Genomic DNA, 20,061 nt, shown 5'->3' on the forward strand with positions numbered 1-20,061 from the left:
CTAAAAGTTGAGAGTTAATGTTTTATTTGGCAGACATTCTTAGGACTTCAAGCCTGGGAGACAGGACTCTCAGATAGCTCTGAGGGACTGCTCTGAAGAGGTGGGGCGGGGTGGGGGGAGCCAGGATATACAGGAGTTTTTGCAGCAAAGACCAGGTAGTCAGAACATCAAAAGATTATTGTTAATTAAAGAAAACCAGACATCTCAAGTTAATAAAATTAGTGCTTTTCTATGTATGGGAAGATGCAGAGTCTGGGCTCATTGAAATCATTCCTTTGATTCGCACCTCAGCTATCTGGACCAGTATCCTCCGTGTTCTCATCCTGAGTCTCCTCAGGGTGCATTGTCTTGTCGGGGTGGCTGCAGCAGTTGACTGCTAGATGGCTGGCATCCTGTTTCCATCCCAAGTTCCCGCAGGGCTCACCTTCGGGGGGCGGCTGTAATGTGGTGGCTTGATGGCTGCAACATCCTTTGTTTACTGATATGGCAGGCAGCAGTCCTGGTTCACAGGTATGAAGACCCTACTGATGTGTGTGCATTTGTACTTTGCTATGCTGCTAATGGGTGCATGGAGTTACGGGCTATGCAAAAGTGTGTATATGTGAACATAGCTGTGTGCACAGGTGGGTGTACACTTGTCTGTGTGGGATGTGTGTAGCGTGCACACACCGCAAAAGCCCTCTGTCCTCCCTTCTGTGACCCCTACTGGAAGCTGAGATTCCAGAACCCCTCCACGCAACCCTCTTCTCCTCCACCCCTCAGGGCCTTCCTTCTCCGAAGGCCTTCACCCTCCTAGCCTGGGGTTTCAAAGATGTGAGAGCTGATGCCCACCTGCAAGGTGCTCACACAGTGTAGCAGGGAGACAGGCGTGGAGATGATTGTTTATAGCACAGTGATATGCAGGACCAGGGACATGCATGGCCAGAGAAGTAGCTTTGTCTCAGAGGACTGGGGAAGATGGCCACGAATGGGATGACTTGATCTGGGGGTTCAGAGCAGCGATCTGCACACTTTATCTATGGGAGGCAACATGGTAAATATTTTAGGTTTTCTGGGCAATATGGTCTCTGTTGCAATTACTCAACTTTGCCATTGTAGCACAAAAGTAGCTACAGACAGCACAGCATAAACAGATGAGCATGGCTGTGTTCCAGTAAAACTTTATTGACAAAAGCAAGCGGTGTGCCACATTTGGCCCATGGGCCATAGTTTGCTGACTCCTGACTTAGACAGTAAGAAGAAGGTTTCTGCGAAGAGAGGGAGGAAGACTGTTACTGGCAGAGGGAAGAAAACATAAAGGCAAAGAGTAAGACATCAGAGGAAATGAAACAAGTTATCAAAGAGTCCTTACTTGGCAATAAAGAGTCATACTAATAATAGAACTAACTTTTATTGAAGATTCAGTATGAGCCAGTCATTGGGCTGAATACTTTCCATGAATTCTCATTTCATTCTTACACTCTCTGAGTTTGGGGGACTGTTATTTTCTTCATGATACACATGAGGATGCTAAGCTCGAAGGTTGGTAACTTCCCCAGGATCACGCAGCTGGTAGGTGGCAAGATGACAGGAGCCTGGTCAGAATAATGGAATCCTGGTATGATTCTGTGGGCATGTCTCCTTCATGTCTATCATTAACTCAACTTTAAAGGATTTTTTTATATGTTTTTGCTTCGTTTTACAGTGGGATTGGATTTGTCAGCTCTGTCCAGTAAGCCCTCTGAACGGATGGCTGAGATGTGGCTGACGGGTTTCTCCTGGGGCTATTTTGTGGGAAAGAAAAGAAAAATAGTGAGATACTTAAATTCTTCAAGGATATTGGTTTCGAATAGATAAAGTGGAGAACATTTTTTATTCATATTAGAGGTGGTAGTTGGATGTGTGTGATTTTTTGCTTTCCGAGATGGAGAGAGAACACAGCATAGATCTCAGAATGTGAAATATGAATTTAAATGACATTTTGAGGAAACTGATAAACACACCGTTGCACAATTGGACTGAACTTGCCTGTGAAAATCCTTTTGCAGCCCATAAATGATATAGTACAATTTGAAATTATAGAGATAAGTGGACGAAGTCTAATGGAATATTAAAAATACACAATACGCCAATGAGAGAATAACTTTCTTTGGCAAAAGTTTCCACTTCTCAAAATGTTATCAGGAAATTAGAGCTACCTTGACAGGTGAAGTAATCCTTGGAATAAGGAATTTTAAGAGAAGGACCACAATAGGTGAGAAATCCTTTCCGGAATTCTTCCATGGAGAGGATGAGACCCAGAGGCACGAGGCTAGAAGCTGATGTCCTCACCACCAGTGTTTCATTTCCCACATGTGCTTGGGGTGCTTGTCTGCCTACTTAAAGACAGAACCACACATTCTGTGTTTTCAACAAACCGTCCAGATGATGTCAACACACACTAAGACTGAGAACCGCTGATCAAATCCAGCGGGCTTTTTAACCCTGATCCTGGAAAATCAGCTAAATCCAGAAAGTATTTCACAGATGGACAAAAACACGGGAAGAAAGAAAAGCCCAGATCTCTGTCGGTTGAACCTCATGTTAAACTCCAGGATTATGCTCGCCAAACAATTCACGAATTGTCTTTGAGCCTCTGATGCCTGCTAGCACCACAGGAAATGGACTTTGAAACAAAGTAAGTTGGGTTGGATTTACTTTTTTTTCCCAAGTTGCAAAGCATCAAGCAAAGATCAACGGTCAGGTCTGAATATGACCCGAATCCCATAGCCTGTCACTCAGACCCTGCCCCCAGGATGCCCAGTGGAAAGGGTGACAGCAGAGGACTTGAAATGCTGCCTGCTCCAAAGTATCGGGTCCCCTTTATCTGAAAAACTTCTCCAAAAGGTACAAGACAAATTTCTTTTATATCTGGTTCAGAGGCAAAGATCAGGGTTTTGCCAGCCCTCCTCCAGTCTCCAAATAATTGATGAAGACTAAGATTAAAAGTAGGGAAGTAGGGCTTCCCTGGTGGCGCAGTGGTTGAGAGTCTGCCTGCAGATGCAGGGGACACGAGTTCTTGCCCCGGTCCGGGAAGATCCCACATGCCACGGAGCGGCTAGGCCCGTGAGCCATGGCCGCTGAGCCTGCGCGTCCGGAGCCTGTGCTCCACGACGGGAGAGGGCACAACAGTGAGAGCTCCGCGTACCGCAAAAAAAAAAAAAAAAAAAAAAAAAGTAGGGAAGTAGGGCTTCCCTGTTGGCGCAGTGGTTGAGAGTCCGCCTGCCGATGCAGGGGGCGCGGGTTCGTGCCCCGGTCCGAGAGGATCCCACATGCCGTGGAGCGGCTGGGCCCGTGAGCCATGGCCACTGAGCCTGTGCATCCGGAGCCTGTGCTCTGCAACGGGAGAGGCCACAACAGTGGGAGGCCCGCGTACCGCAAAAAAAAAAAAAAAAGTAAGGGAGTAAAGGATGGAAATATAAGAGAATGTTTTGGGCCAAAAGTTGCCCCATATACCCAGTAGGAAGCATCTTGGAGGTTAAAAATGTGTCAACAGAAGCTGAAAGCATCGACATTAGAATGAAATTATCCTGTGTGCTATGTAGGAATACAGCCTGGGCTTAGAGACAATTCCTAATACAGCCAACATTTATCATGCTTCTACTATGTGGCAGACATAGTTCCCTATATTTATTTACATGCTTTTAATGCTCACCACCACCCTATGCAGTGGATGTCATTATCGCTTTCCCTACCCGGTGGAATAGTGTCCCCTAAAAATTCATGACCCTCAGTACCTTGGAATGGACCTTATCTGGAAATAGGGTCTTTGCAAATGTATTAGATGAGGTCATGTTGGATTAGGGTAGGACCGAAATCCAATGACTGGTGGCATCCTTAAAGAAATGAGAGACACACAGAAGACGCTGGAAGAATGCCATCTGAAGATGGAGGCAGAGACTAGAGTGATGGCCACAAGGAAGAACTGGGTCACCAGCAAACCATCAGAAGCTGGGAGAAAGGCCTGGAACAGACCCTCCCTCAGAACCTGCAGAAGGAACTAACCTTGCCGACACCTTGATTTTGGACTTTCGACCTTCAGAGCTATGAGAGAATAAATGTCTGTTGTTTAAGTCACCCAGTTTGAGGTGCTTTGTTATAGCAGCCCTAGGATACTCATACACCCCCAGTTGGACATGTAGAAATGTGGGCTGAGAGAGGTCTTCTCCTGCCCAGGCTCACGCAGCCCTTCTGTGCTGTGTACTCTGGGTCAGCTGGGGAGGGCTTCAGGCAAGTCATTTCACATTTCTCAGCTCTGTTTTCAGAAGAGTTAATACATTTTTACATGAGGACTCATACATCATCTGGATGGTTGGATTGGATTACCTTTAAGGATTCTCCGAACCAAAGATACCAAACTTTGAGCCTCTTCGATTAGATTCTAGAAGCTTTGAAACAGCCGCTACAAAGTTCATTTACACGGCGTTTTCCGTTTAAGCATTGCTCTTTTCTCTGCAGTAACTTCAGAGTCACTGCTGTTTTATGGACTTAGGAAGAGTTAGCAAGCAGTAATAAACAGTCGGGACTGGTTCTTATTTCAAATGTCTGCATGTGTTTGGTCTTTTCAGTGACACAATTGAAGATGAGTTCTGTAATCAGGAGAGGAACCTTACACTGTATTGTAATTTCCCTTGATAGAAGCTAGAAAAAGATAACAGTTTAGATTCACAGGGGTGAATGACTAGAAAATTACCCCAACTGTCAAAGTTTTCAATGTTAAAAAGCAATGCAAATTTTCTCAAATACTTAGAATTTCTTAGATGTCAAAACAGAGATATTAACAAAATATGAAAACTGGGGCTTTATATGCAGGTTAAAAAAAAAAAAACTCATTCTTTTTCCAAAAGCCACAATATTTTGTTGAGTGAATGAAGGAGTGAAAAATACACCAAGCAAAGCATTCATTTTGTTTAGAAATAAATTAATAACTTACGTTTTATAATGTATTCACATACTCTAGCATTAAAGAATTGTGTGTATATATGTGTATGTATGTGTGTGTGTGTGTGTGTATATATATATATATGTATATATATACATGCGCTAGGAAAAATAAAAGAAATGAAAAGCTGCCATATGTGGGTGTAACATTATCTTGTTATGTTCTTTGTATTAGATGAGTTGCTTCTATTTTCTATTCCAACCCAGAAATTTAATTCAAAACTTGCTCCTAGTGGTTTATTCTAAAACTTGGTTTTTGAAGACCCCATCCAGGAGTATGTGGAGAGTTGTTAATCTTTGCCGTGAAAACGTGTAACAGCTATCCTCAGATAGCTCTTGTCACGTGTTGACTCAGAGGGGTGGGTAGAAACTTTCCTCCAAGTATTTTGCACTGTCAGAAGATTTTCTTTGCGGTGCTACAGAATGAAAAGCGAAAACAATCTGACACCGAGACTGGAGAGCGTTGCTCTGTTGAGGTCCTTTTATTCTCAGAGTCGGGAGAAGTCTCTGTAATTTGGATCTTGAGCCAGACTTGCATGACATTTCTCTTTGTGAATACTCCACTAATTTCTAGCCCATAAAAATCATGCCAGCACCACAGTGAGCTTATGTGTGAGGCAGAATCAAGAAGCCAAGGATCTGACTTTATTTCACATTTTCAAAATGAAACTAAGCTTTGCAGAAAGCAATTTGTGGGAAGCAGTTTTTTACAGTGCAACGAGTTATGGGTTATCTCAAAGGAGCGTCATCTCATTCTAGATATGGGATTTTAATGTGAGAGCTGGCTTACTTGTGTTGGGGGGGGCATCTATCTGAATTGTTCTCCCTCTTATTTATAAAGGCAGATAATTTTTATGGATCAGTAGATAATTCTTGAGCACCTACTCTCTTCCGGGTACAGAATTTGGAAATGAGTGTATAGTGGTAAATAAGCCAGCTGCAGCCCCATCATCACAGAATTTATAACTCAGCAGAGAAGACATTAAATAAAAAATGCAAATGCTCTGAGTGTTACCTGGGGCAAGTTTGGGAGTATACAATAGATGGATCTTCACCTAGCTGGGGAAATCAAGGAAGGCTTCCTGGAGGAAGTGGCACTTATTTTGAGACTTGAAGGTTGTTAGCCAGGAAAGGAGGTAAAGGAAGTGGTAGGGATTGGCGCAAAAATATTACTGATAAAGGGACCAGTGAATTTATATTGCTGGCATATTTAAAGAATTGAAAGAAGTCTAGATACATTGGCTGTCATGCTTTCCTGGATGAGTGTATAGTAATTCTGGCAAAGGTAAAAGTGAAGTGAATTCCTAGAATCTCTTACTGACTCCAGAAAAACTCTTTAGAGTCATTGGCTGTGACCAGACCTTTCACTGGGTACAATCAGTTCTAGCATAAGAAGATGCTCAAGAGGGTGGCTCTGAGAGGATCCTGGGAGAGTAGGCCATATTCATCCTGAGAACCCCTCCAGCACAGTTAAGGAATGTGGAATGGCCAAAAGAGGCTCATTAACAGATTGTCAATCTAAAAGCAAATTAGTGTGTTAGTCAGGGCTAGACTAGGTTATGCTGCAGTAACAAGTCAACCCTAATACTTTAGTAGACATAACACAACACAGGTTCTTTCTTGCTCAAGCTACTTGTCCATCATGGACCTGCTGGGAAGCTCTGGTCCACATAGTTACCAAGGGACCCAGGCTGACAGAGGCTCTGACAACTTGTTCTGCATGGAGCCCGTGACCTCCTTTGTGGCTGTGACAGAAGAGGAAAGAGCCGAGGTATTGAACACCAGCTGTTAAATGCTTCAACCTGGAAGTGACACTTCCCATGGGCTGAAAGGAATCACATGGCCCCAGAAAGCTGAAAGGGGGTGAGCATCCTGGTGGATCATCACCAGGAAGTTACTATCCTTGTTGCAGCTGGAGTCTGGGAAACAAGGCAAACTGGTTGAGAGGCTGGAAGACGGATCCAGAGGGCAAAACTCAAAGGAGAGAGAGAATTGCTAAGAGCCTGAAATAAGCTGATTAGGAACAAAGCAATGTATGAATGGACGAAATGGGCAGTGTGGCGACTTCTTTTAGCGTTAATAATAATAATAGTCAGATTGTCAATTGTACTCACTAAATGCTAGCATTGGGCTTTACACAGACTGTCTCGTTTAATTTTCACATCAACCTTCTAGGTGTCAACTTAAAAAATGCACAACGTGAGAGTTGCAAGTTAAGTTTTATTTGGGGCAAAATGAGCACTGCAGCCCAGGAGACAGCATCCCAGATAGCTCTGAGACACTGCTCCAGAGAGGCAGGGGGAAGGTCAGTATATATGTGATTTTGGCGAAGGGGGAATACATGCAATCAAGCACATTTTTATTTTATTTTATTTTATTTTATTTTATTTTATTTTATTTTATTTTATTTTATTTTTTACAGAAGCTTCTGCTAGTCTCGTGCAGGTTACTGCTAGTCACAAGGAACAGACGTCAGCATGAAGGATTTTAGTGCTTTTCTAGATACGAGGAGATACAAATATTGAGCTCATAAAATTGGCTCCTGAAAATATCTAACTATTTGAAGACATGTTCTGCCAGTTTTTCCCAGAGCACAGAGTGCCTCATCTCTGCTCTCCACCCTGAACTCCTTTCAGGGGGTGTTGCAAGTCAGCAGCTGCAGCAGCACATGATGTACTCCTTGTAGAGGTAGATGGCAAGTGCCAATGGAAAATGCCAATTTGTAGTTGACACAGGGTAGGTGCAGTTATGTCTTCCATTTTACAAATGAGGAAACTGAGCCCTGGTGAAGTGACTAACCCCACACCTCAAGTTAGTAATATTGGAGTTAGCATTCATCGATCCCAGCTGCAGCACTGATCCCACTTCTCAGAGCCAATAAACTTTACCATTGCCCTTAAGCCTGTCAAATCTGGAGGAATGGAGAGTGGAGTTTGAAAGAAATTGGACACATTGGGAATCTGAGGTCATTTAGTTAGTTTAGAAGACAGTTTCTACATAGAGATGGAGAGAAATGCCTGGAGTGTTGTCTCAGCCAAGCAGGATGACTTCGGAGGGTATGATCAGGAACGTGGGCTTCTCGGGCCCAACAGTAGAGCCCAGTAATAACCAAGGGCCTTTATGGGGTGGTTTGTGACATGTGGCCTCAAAGCAGCCCCCAGCTTGGAGCCTCTAGAAGAACTGTGGAGTGGCCTCAGTAATATTCCAGATGCATAGAAAGAACCAATACTTCAAAAACCAAACACTTCTGTGAAAACGAACTTCCTATCATATTTTTATGTTCTTCATTTGAAGGGATCTCAGCGAGGTAACAGAGAGAATTAGCTACTTTATAATACCTTGAATGGTAGACTAATCCAGCTACAAGTTTATAGACCCTTTGATCAGGAGCCAGAGAAGTTGTCTAGGAAATGAATTAAAGCCATTTCTAAAATGTCCAAAAAGAGCTGTTTAAAGAAACCTCTTTTACTGAACTTAAAATAGTCTAGGCAAGAGACAGTGGGGGCTGAGAGCAGAGGTGGTGTGAGAGGAGAAAGGAGGGACCCCAATACAAGAAACACTGCAGAGGTACAACCCTCCAAATTCGAGTGGCAGGGAAACAGAAGTAACTAAAGATGCTTGAGGAATTTAGCACTTAGGGAGTGTATTGGAGCTAGGACAGAGGAAGACTTGCAAATGGTCAGAAAGGAGATATGAGTCCTCAGCTGACAATGCTGACTTTGAAAGACACACGAAAAGAATTTAGGTGAGAACAGACAGCGAGCAATAGCAAATAAAGGTCTGAAGTTCAGGAAAAGAGACAGGGTCTGGGGGCTTAGGCTTGGGTACCTTCAAGATATCAACATTAACCAAAGGTGAAATCGAAGGAACTGACAATGTCAGGTCCTGGCACGGACGCAGAACAACCGGGATTCTTGAATATTGCTGATAGGAGCGTACCTTGGATCACATTGGAAGTGTGTTGCGATACGTTCCAAAACCCAAATATCTGCATACCTTATAATGTAGCAATTTATCTCTGTAGACTGCCCCCAAGAGAATTAAAAAGCTTATATCCACCAAAGACACACAAGAATAGTTTCAGCAGTGTTTTGTATAATGGCCCCAAATTGGAAACTATAGAAATGTCCACTAATGGTAGAAAGTTAGGTAGGTAAGTAGGCAGACAGATAGGTAGATAAAGTGAAGTAGGCAGTAGTGAAAAGAATGAACTGCTCTACACACAACATGGGTGACACCTATGGGCTCAATATTGAGTAAAAGAAGCCAGACACAAAAGAGTATATTGTGAATGATTCCATTTCTATGAAGTTCAAGAATAGGTACAACAGATCCATTGCAACAGAGGTCAGAATAGTGACTACCTTGGAGGGATGGCAGTTAGAGAGCCTGCTGGGCTGGAGAATGTCCTATATCTTGATCTGGGTGTTGGTCACACAGATGTTTACCGAAGTGGGCTAAAGGGTCTGGCCTGTGGGAAATGCTTGGGCTCTGTTTGGTCTTGGAGACCATGAATGATGTGTTTAAGAAAAGATAATCGAGTCACAGCGAGAACATTCCAGAGGTCGCCAGGCCCCGGGCGCTGAAGGGTGTGGACCCCGGACGTCGCTGGGACAGCCCCTCCCCGCTGCTCGGCGGCGCCTGGCCCGGCCGCTGCTCGCTGCGCTGCCTCCGCCGCCTCCACCGCCGCTCCTCGGACTCGGGTTCGCGCGCGCCTCACTTCATCCCAGTCCCGGGCGAGCAGCGTTGGGTTTATGTCTTTATTTGACGAAAACGAGCTGTTGCGCAGCCATTGGTACCTGTATTGGGGAAACATAGCATACAAGCAAGAAGCTTACAGCCTCAGTGGCGAAAAATTTTTCATGTCAGAGACCGAGAACTCTTGCAGTTGTTTATGTCATCCCTTCTTCTCCAGACAGAGGATACCAAAAAGTTGCAATCAAAGATCTCTTCATCTTATTGATAAAGCCACTAATAAGCCAAAATGTCTGTCAACGTCAACCGCAGCGTGTCAGACCAGTTCTATCGCTACAAGATGCCCCGTCTGATTGCCAAGGTTGAGGGCAAAGGAAATGGAATCAAGACAGTTATAGTCAACATGGTTGACGTAGCCAAAGCGCTTAATCGGCCTCCAACGTATCCCACCAAATATTTTGGTTGTGAACTGGGAGCACAGACCCAGTTTGATGTTAAGAATGACCGTTACATTGTCAATGGATCTCATGAGGCGAATAAGCTGCAAGACATGTTGGATGGATTCATTAAAAAATTTGTTCTTTGTCCTGAGTGTGAGAATCCTGAAACGGATCTGCATGTCAATCCAAAGAAACAAACAATAGGTAATTCTTGTAAAGCCTGTGGCTATCGAGGCATGCTTGACACACATCATAAACTCTGCACATTCATTCTCAAAAACCCACCTGAGAATAGTGACAGTGGTACAGGAAAGAAAGAGAAGGAAAAGAAAAATAGAAAGGGCAAAGACAAGGAAAATGGTTCCATGTCCAGCAGTGAGACACCACCACCACCACCACCACCACCACCCAGTGAAATCAGTCCTCCGCATGCTGTGGAAGAAGAGGAAGATGATGATTGGGGGGAGGATACAACAGAGGAAGCTCAAAGGCGAAGAATGGACGAAATCAGTGACCACGCGAAAGTTTTAACCCTCAGTGATGATTTAGAAAGGACTGTTGAAGAGCGTGTCAATATCCTGTTTGATTTTGTTAAGAAAAAGAAAGAAGAGGGTGTTATTGACTCATCTGACAAAGAAATTGTAGCTGAAGCAGAAAGACTGGATGTAAAAGCCATGGGCCCTCTTGTTTTGACTGAAGTTCTTTTTAATGAGAAAATTAGAGAGCAAATTAAGAAATACAGGCGCCATTTCTTACGATTTTGTCACAACAACAAAAAAGCTCAACGGTACCTTCTTCATGGCTTGGAGTGTGTGGTAGCAATGCATCAAGCTCAGCTCATCTCCAAGATTCCACATATCTTGAAGGAGATGTATGATGCAGACCTTTTGGAGGAAGAAGTCATCATTAGCTGGTCAGAAAAGGCCTCTAAGAAATATGTCTCAAAAGAACTTGCCAAAGAGATTCGTGTCAAAGCGGAACCTTTTATAAAATGGTTGAAGGAAGCAGAGGAAGAATCTTCCGGTGGTGAAGATGATGATGAAGATGAGAACATTGAGGTGGTGTATTCAAAGACTGCCAGTGTACCGAAAGTTGAAGCTGTAAAGTCTGACAACAAGGACGATGACATTGATATTGATGCCATTTAAAGGGGTGGGTGCAGCCCAGCTTAACAGTGTAATGCTGAGAATCTTTCTGCATCATCAGCCAGAAGTGCAACGTGTATGTGCAAAAGCTAAAATGGCTTAACGTCATGCTACACTTTCTACTAAAAATGTATTGCTGTGAGTGGTCTGTATTTAAACCCAACAAGACATCTAGGGAGTCCATACACATATCAGTGAGCAGATGTAGTTTGCTTATTTACAGCATGTTTCTTTTTGAAAATTTAGTGGTGGACACATTTGGGTCACATTTATACAGTTATAAAAATAAAGATTTGATTTTGGTCGTTCTTCAGATTTTTGGCTCTGAATGACTTAAGTAAGCTGAAATAATTGGCTCCTTTAAAAAATGCTGCACCATCATCTAATCTGATAGGGTTATTGGAGCCTCTTAGTACTTTCAAGTCTTACTTCTAGTCCCGCAGATTGGCATCTGGTAATGTACATTCTTCCCATGCCAAGGTGGACTGATAATCAAATGACAGTGCAACACCTTTAACTTACTGAGATGTTAAAATGACCTGGGTGTCCTCTAAATAATTTTAAGAACAGGTTTTGAAACTTGAATTGTGTATTTTTTTCATTTTTTCTATGCTTGCCCCAAATTGTAGTCTTTGAAGTCATGTGCATTGCACGTTGGATGAGCCAGGGGAATTACTACATTAACATAAACATTTTATTATGTGTATGTAGCTCTTGCTTTATATTGAGAGAAAACTGAAACTTTGGGGAGTGATAAGTAAGCTCTACCATTTTATTTGGGGGAAGCAGGAAAAGGTACACTTAATCTCTAGCAAAAACTGAGCAAAATTTTTCAATCAATTTTACTCTTGATTCAAATTACAATTTCAAAATATTTAGACATAGTGTATCTTTTGTTCAGTGTGGATTTTTCCCCTGATAAACTGGTTCTTTGATGACTTCTGCATTTGGATGCATAGCTTATATTTTATTGGTTTTTGTTGCTATCTTGCCAAAACAAGTGTTAACTGTATCTCAGATTCCCCCCACCCCCCAAAATGTCTTATTTTTAAAAACTAAAAGCATACTTCTAAGAGCCTATATTTTGGTGTAAGACTTGGGGTGTTTTTTATTTTCACAATGAATAGTGTGAGATACCCAGGAAGTCTGTGACAATGGCAACTGAAAGCAGGTGACTAGGGCCTGACCCAGCCCATCCTGGGCTTTAGGTTTGGAAATAACTTCTTGTGATTTGCTTGCCCAATTTGCTGATGTAAACTCACTTGATAGAAGGGCTCATGACTACATCTGAGAAATCATCTTGAGGATGCAAATTTACACAAAAAGTACACTGGGAATCAAAATGCGTGGAGAGCACTGGCTTGTATCATTCACCTCTTCGTTTGTGATCCATCTCAGATTACAATGAGACCTTAACAAATGTATGTAAGTTGTTTTCACATTGAAATTATATGAACATTTGGTATAATAAAAAAAAAAAAAAAAAAAAAGAAAAGATAATCCATGTCTAGATGTCATCACAAGCATCCACTCTGTGATGGCGTTAGAGCCATGTTCTTGCCTGCATATAATTTTGCCAAAGTGTCTGCCATTTGATTGCCAGTTTTGATTACGGCTTCCCAGTCTGTAAAATTGTTCTGGAAGTGTTTAATGGAATGCTCGCAGGAATGAGGTATTATCAACTTTAGAGCCAGAAGGGGGCCTGGCTCCCTCTGCAGCTGACTGGGCAGAGCCCGGACGATGCTGATGGGCACTGGCTAGAGAAAAGCATGGGGTCTGCCATGTGACTCTGCACAGCTCAGAGTCTTCATCCAAGTGAGAAAAATCCCTCAGAAGGAGAGCAATGGGCTGCCCCAGAGTGCCTCTCCTTAGGTTTCAACCAATGTCTCCCAAATGCCAACTTTTAAAGTTTCACCTTCATAATTTTTGCCATATCTGTTTAATACATGTTCTAACATTTACTTCCTATGCTTTATAACAACACACTTGCATTTATTCAATAAACATGTCCAAGTAGGAAATACCGTATCACCATTGGGCCACTTTAATGGAAAACCAGTATTTTTCTGCCACATATTACATTTAAATTATTACATGTGCCACCTCATAACTATGAGTAATTATCTCTCACTGTTTTAGGTCCCTTCTGGCTTTAAGGCTTTATAGTTTAAATTATAAAGTAATCATCCCCCATGTGTGACTTGGGAAGTCTTTCAAGAGAGAGGGTACTCAAGAGAGAGGGTACTCTTTGCTCTCTGAAGTTAAAAACAAAGCAAAAGTGGAAAAACCAATAATCTAAAAAAAAAAACACCTGAATTCTTGTGCTAGTATTAGTATTAATAGCCAGGAACCCTCTGCAGGGTTCTTAACTTCAGGGTGTCAACAACATCAATAAAATTCGGGGTGAAGACAGCTTACTCCAGGGTCTCCTGAGAGAACTGCATGACAATACTGCCCAAACCCCTTGTCAGGCGTAAAGGGATGTAAAAGTTTCACAAATATTGACGCAGTCATTGGCTGGTGCAGCTGGATATTAGAGAAATCAATCTAACTTGTGTGTGGAGTGGCCAGCCACCTACCGAAGAGAAAGTGACTGGGTGATTCTTAACTGCTGTTGATTTTTCCATGGGTACCAGCTGGCTTCAGAGTCAGATGGGCCTGGTTAGTGTTGCTTCTGCCTCTGACCTTGAGCTGACCGACCTTGAGAAAGGAATTCAACCTCTTGGCTCTTCAATATCCTCACCTGTAGTCTGGGGATAATAATTCCATTCCGGGAGATTGCTGAAACAGCAGAGAGGCTGCGCTCAGAAAGTGTTGTTATTTTTCAAGTGATTTTCTCAGAGTGAGCAGCCCACATGCACCCAGCTCCCTGCCCTCTGGGTGCTGCCCACTCGGGGCGGCAACTCCCTGGCCTGCCCTGTTAGCCGCCCCTCCGTTGCAGCCGCCACGTTTTTATCGCGTCTTCACGGAGAGGCCATGATGGTTGCTTCAGATCCATTTTAATGGATCACGTCAAAATGGGTCCCGCCGTTTTTTTTATGTCATCTATTATTTACCTGCTGGAGCATACACTTCCATCTTATGTCAGTTCGTGGTACGGACTGTCAGAAGTTAAGATGAGTGTATGTAATAAAGCACTTTGGGGAAGAAAGTTCCACGGCATAATATGCAACTACAGAGTTTCCAATGTGAATAATTCAGCCGGTGCCAACGAGGCCTGGCCTCTGTTTTACACTTGAAGCAGGTAATACTTCATTTTTTCAAGTGTAACCATTTTTGAGTCACAGGAACACAAAAATGGTCTGTGGCCAATAAATGTCTAGTTTTATACTGCTCAATAAATGAAAATTAAAAAGCACAGCCAAGTAGCTGAGCACACTGGCTTCTAAACCCCCGTGGAGTCGCTTGTCATCAGCAGGTGGGTGGCACTTGACTTCCCAACCACTGTCCCTGTCAGGATCTGACCTCCTCCGAATTCAGGTGGTGACCAGGGTGTCAGGCTGGCCTGGAGTCCAGCCTCGGAGCCATGCATTCTTTGGGGACTTCCCCTGGAGGCCATCTGGCCTCACCTGTAGGTTCAACCCAACTCAACCCTGACAACTGAAATAATAATTTTTTTTCAACACTTCACAACTCAGCCCCAAAACTAGCCACCCCATGACTGTTCTCAGCGTGATCCCTGCCAGCAGCACCAAGCCCCTTTCACACTCACCTTAGCAGGTGCTGTTCGCTCTGCCTAGAACTTTCTTCATTTCCGTCCTCACCTAACTTATAATTGCCCTTCAAATTCTATAATGGCTAACTTATAATTGCCCTTCAAATTCTAGCTGAAAAGTCACTTCCCCAAGGAAGCCCTTCCTGACCCCCTGACCCCCCCACACGTTATACCTTCCACTAATGCCTTGATCATAGGTGCTTCTCCTCAATGCACCTGGCCCTGCCGCTTCTAAATAAATACACCCACATGTAATGAGCACGGGATCTGTGTTTGTCGTATTCGCCCAGTAGCTCCAGCACCTAGCACTGTCCTGGCACATCCGCAGTAGGTGCTGGCGAATGAGTAGCTGAATACATGGGTGGAGGGAAGCCAGGTTGGCTGGTTGGCTGTCTTGCTTGAACATCAAACTCCACTCTTTGAGCCTGACAGCTGAATCCTCTTCAGACTTTCTAAACCCAATCACCTGTCTCATCATACACCCCGCTCTTTCCATTTTCCTTTAGCAGAGACTCGGATCCCACCCCAGAATCCATTGTAGGGCCTGCATTGTGCCGACAAATGCTTCCCTCACCAGGACTACCTGCCACACATATGCATTCACCTTGGGCTCATCCACTCCCCACCGCTGAGTTGGATATACTCCAGGGACACCCCCTTATCCTGTGGTCGACCCTTGACGGCCATTGCCTTCTGGGTCCAGGCTGTCTTCTGAGGGCCACTCCCTGGCAGCTGGCTGGGGCTCCTTCTAGCCCCTTTGCCTCTACCCGATTGGCATATCCAGTTGTGCGTCCCACATCCTGTCCATTTTCCCCCAGCCTGCTGCATTGCTCCAGAGGCACAAAGAACATTGGGAGAAAGAGGCCAGAGCGACAACAAACCCCATTCCAGTACTCGAGTCTTACACCATACAAGTCCTAGCAGCATCCACCATTCCTGGACGATGACACAGCCAGAGCCTGAACCAAGGCCCTGGAATGTAGGTCACTGTCTCTGCCCCAGCCCAAAGGGAAAGCCTCCTGTACTTCTGAAGTCACCAGTGTAATTGGCACCTTCCACCCAACCTCCTCAGATCACAGCTCTTAATCACTTACCAGACAGTCCGCCCACAGGAACTGGGTATTATTTCAGTTGTAGAAATTAATGAAATGGAGACCAGAGTGTTGAAATGTCACCACATTTGTCATGACCTTACCATTCAGCAGATTTGTTTTCATAGAGATTCTTGTGGATTTGCATTATGTGCTGTTAAGAGAATGAATAATGCATTATTAGAAGAATAAATCAGCATGTAATATGCATGAGTAATATATTCATACCAGGCCCAGTGAAGGAGTAGATACTAATTTAGTTTGTTTATACAGAAATAGATTTAAAGATGTGTAACCACATTGTTATGAGTCCTTTACAATTATAGAAGCAGAAAGTTCAGACATGACTTACAACCATAGTGAATAGACCAAAGAGGCACGAGGTCTGTGCCTCCATTTTACTCCATTTTACTGCAAGGAGTTGGTAAAGCCCTCAGCCCTCTGAGCATTGTTTCTTCATCTTTAAATGGGGGACAAAACACTAACCTTGCAAAGCCATGAAGCCCAGAGAAGGGGTTGTCGATGGCGGGGTTTAGTGAGCTCCACATCACACATGAGCAAGACATGGTGAAGCCAGTAGACCAAGGTTTTTCTCTTTGTAGATTCTTGCTGTGTCACCTTGGACAAAATTTTATTTTTACTCTATACATTCACATTATTCTCCATCCCCTTTCTCCTGATATTTCAACCCCAAACCAGAGGCAAACAGTGACAACAGACACATGTCTGGCATCTTACAGCTGGAAGAGTGCTAATTCTTTTCATCCCTGCAGCATCCCTGTGAGGTGGTACTATTTGATGCCTATTTTACAGGTACAGCTCAGAGAGGCTAGGTAATTAAACCAAGGTCACAGAGCCTTTACGTGATAGCAGTAGAACTCAGGTCAGAGCCATCAGGAAGCTTAACCACTGACTCCTTCACCTTCCCCAGCCCCAGCCAGCTCAAGTTTCTCCTTTACTTTAACACTTTGTCCCAGTTCTGGGGGCAGGGAAACTTCTGTGGTAGTCCCAATTATTATCTCAAAGCAGACAAACAGAGTGGGAATTTGGTGGAGGCAAAGGAAATTTTCTCAATCGCCATAACTGTAGTACAGGAGGAAAAATTTGAGAATGGTCAGTGATTTTTTTTTTTTAACTTCATCTACCCATTGCATTAGAGAGATGACTCTGGTCAACCTGAGTCTGTTTCTCATGCGTAAAATTGGGATAACAATACCCCTGAGAGGACCTGGGAGCAGATGTGAGACATCACCCAGCAGAGGGCTGGGCACGCATGAGCACCCCCACAGACTCCCGCTCCTGTTACTGTCTCTGTTATCATTAGGGTGACAGTGGCATTTGCCAACTTAAATACCTTTGAGATCACAGGCATCAGTATTAGACTGTAACATGGAAACAAATCTGTATTTTCTCACTAATAGTTTAATATTAATTTAAGTATCAAAACTTCAAACAGTATGAGAACCAGAAGAAATCTTCAGGGCTCCCCTTGCGTGGGTTCGGTGATTTACCCAAGGGCACACAGGGAGTTTATTGGGAGCGCCGGGGCTAGACTCTACAGGTTCCAACAGAGCCTTTAATTAAAAGCACACATGATAAGCCACAAGCGTGCTCCCCACCACGCACATACACATATTTAGTTCCGTTTACATATTCCAAACTCGCACAAACTCTTTAATGATCCTCCTAATAGCTGTGATAACTAAACATATTCAGTTTAATAACAGTTTCATGCATGCCTTCTCCCTTAAATCTAAATAATACCCCTGCTGCTGTTCCAAAAGGAATACTATAACTGACTCTTTGCCGTAATAAAGATGGGGAAATTGGGGTAGATCCCATTTTAAAGGGGGAAGTGTATTTAGAGAGATTTTAAATTGCAAAATTAAAAATGCGAAGGTGAAATATTTTTTCCATTAATGCCTTCTCCTTCGGGAAATGTCTCCTATTGCAGCCGGGCTGTCTGCATGGGCTTGTTACCCTTCTGTGGGGCTTAGAGTGAAACATCAGCTCCTGTGAGGCTCGTTCTCAAGGTGATGCAAAATAAAAGCCTCTAATGGGCTCTTCTAAGAGCCCTTTGTGATAGCACTTACATTCACACATATATGGCATAAATTTTGTTTCAGAAGGGATTTACTGCTGTAAATATCAGATCACCTATTTCTAGATACTGTAACTGGTACTTAGCTATAATTGCATCTAACACTATTAAGAAATGCTACTCAGTGAAAGAAATTTACTATGCTGGATGTGCTACTTTTTTATCCTTATTTCTGAATAGTCCATTTATGGTTCAGCTTTGGTTTTAGTCAAGATAGAGACTGATCAAAGTGAGTTTCTCCAAGTTTCTTTTGTTATTCATTATGGCTGAGGAATCGTGGCTGTGTGACTGTTGAACTAGCAGTAGTCACCTTGAGAAATGTCCCAAGAGTGGTCATGCTCAGTTACGAACAGGGTAGTTACGGTTCAATTGCTTGGCCCACCGGACTGAAATACAGTGGATTCATTTCAGGGAATATGAAAATCTCAGATTAGAAGAAAAGATAGAGGTCATTCCACCAGAGCCCCCTCCCCATGAATCCCTCTGCCTTTCTTTGAATATTGCATGTCTAGGCAAGCTTGCTGCTTTGAGAAGTTCAACTCTATGGTTGGACATCTCTGAAGTTAAAGAGGTAGCATAGTATTAATGGCTGGGACTTTAGACTGTAGAGGCCAGTGTACATGGATTTGAATCCTAGCTCTGTCACTTACAAGCCACTCTTGCAGTATGTACTAAAATGATCAATAGGCATTGCCTTTTACCCAGCAAATCCTATTTTGGAAAGCCATCCTAAAAATAGAAGACCTCAGTTCTTGAAGATAGATATACAAGGCTATTGTTGAAGCACTGTTTTCTCCAGGCACAAAAAGTAAAAGGTTAAATGTACGCTGTATTACATCCATTCTATGAAATATGAATTGGCTTAAAAAAATAACTTTAGTATCTCTGACTTAGTGGCCCAGAGCAGTGTATATAGCTTGAGAGCAGTGTATATAGCTTGAGAGCCAACCTTGAGCTTTGCGTCCCGGCTGAGCTGCGATTCTCCTTGAGGACCCTGATGCTATGCGACCCCCAGTGTGATCTGCGGGAAGTCAGTGATGAGCTGTCAGGATGCACGTTCTTTGTCAGCCTACTTCTCCTACCACCCGACGCCTGCCTTCCACTTCAGCCACTCCTGCGACCCACCTCACAGCAGTCTCCTTTAGTCGGACCATGTTCCTGACTAGATGCAGAGAGCTGCAGAGTGAACAAAGGGTCATTCGTCTTCCCAAATAGACCAGAAGCTTTACATTCACACATCACTGTAACCCACCGTTGTCTCCGCAGCACCACGCATGATGCCTGGCAGCCAGGGGGGCTTCACAACGGCTGGTTGGTCATCCACGGGAATATCCGAGCTGGCTGGGACCTCAGCAGCCCTCTTCCTCTCTCCTTGGCAGGAGAGGGTCGGCTCCATTACGCCCCGTGGAACTCTCTGGTATGTGTAAGGAGCCACGAGCTGTGCCCACCACCCTACACACGGAATTGCAGCAGCGCCCAGGGAAGAGCCCACAGCCCTACCTGCCCCTGAGCAGCGTGGCTGGTTAGTTGCCAGGCCTTCGGCCACCAGCTGTTTCTACCACAAACCCGCGGCGACAGAGTTTTCCACAAGGGAAGCTGACTGCAGTTGCGCGTGTGCAAGAGGAGTGGGCATGGCTACAAGGATCCGCATCTTCTATTCCGCCTGCTCACATGACTGTCTCTCCCGAAGTCGGCTCTCATTTGGGAAGAGAGCAGAAGACTCGCTCTGCCCCAACCCTCCCTTATGCCAAAAGCCCAGCAGGTGGCAGCAGTGGGTGTCGTGCTGGAGAAGGGCAGGCGAAGGACATCTCCCCTCGATGTGACATCCCACTTCATGCCTGTGTTTATTGCACTTAAGCGTGCTCAGAAGAGCACTGCAGCGCTGCTCCCCGCCTTACGGCTGAGCTGCAGATAA

At 44.0% G+C, this 20,061-nt stretch overlaps 2 protein-coding genes across 2 annotated transcripts in view; both read left to right on the forward strand.

The window, feature by feature from the left end:
• CDH13 (cadherin 13) overlaps window positions 1–20,061 on the forward strand; it is a 1,033,853-nt gene that overhangs the window by 801,215 nt on the left and 212,577 nt on the right. The gene's annotated exons all lie outside the window — the stretch shown is intronic.
• Window positions 9,487–11,552, forward strand: LOC115856757 (eukaryotic translation initiation factor 5). Its single transcript, XM_030863235.2, has one exon. It carries the CDS (start codon window positions 9,944–9,946, stop codon window positions 11,240–11,242), a length of 1,299 nt encoding a protein of 432 aa, XP_030719095.1. The 5' UTR covers window positions 9,487–9,943; the 3' UTR covers window positions 11,243–11,552.

The sequence above is a fragment of the Globicephala melas genome, chromosome 19, assembly GCF_963455315.2.
Source record: "Globicephala melas chromosome 19, mGloMel1.2, whole genome shotgun sequence".
NCBI classification, from domain to species: domain Eukaryota; kingdom Metazoa; phylum Chordata; class Mammalia; order Artiodactyla; family Delphinidae; genus Globicephala; species Globicephala melas.

Bases quoted from the DNA above. Each gene is read 5' to 3' on its own strand.
- LOC115856757 (XM_030863235.2), top strand. From the start codon at position 9,944: ATGTCTGTCAACGTCAACCGCAGCGTGTCAGACCAGTTCTATCGCTAC.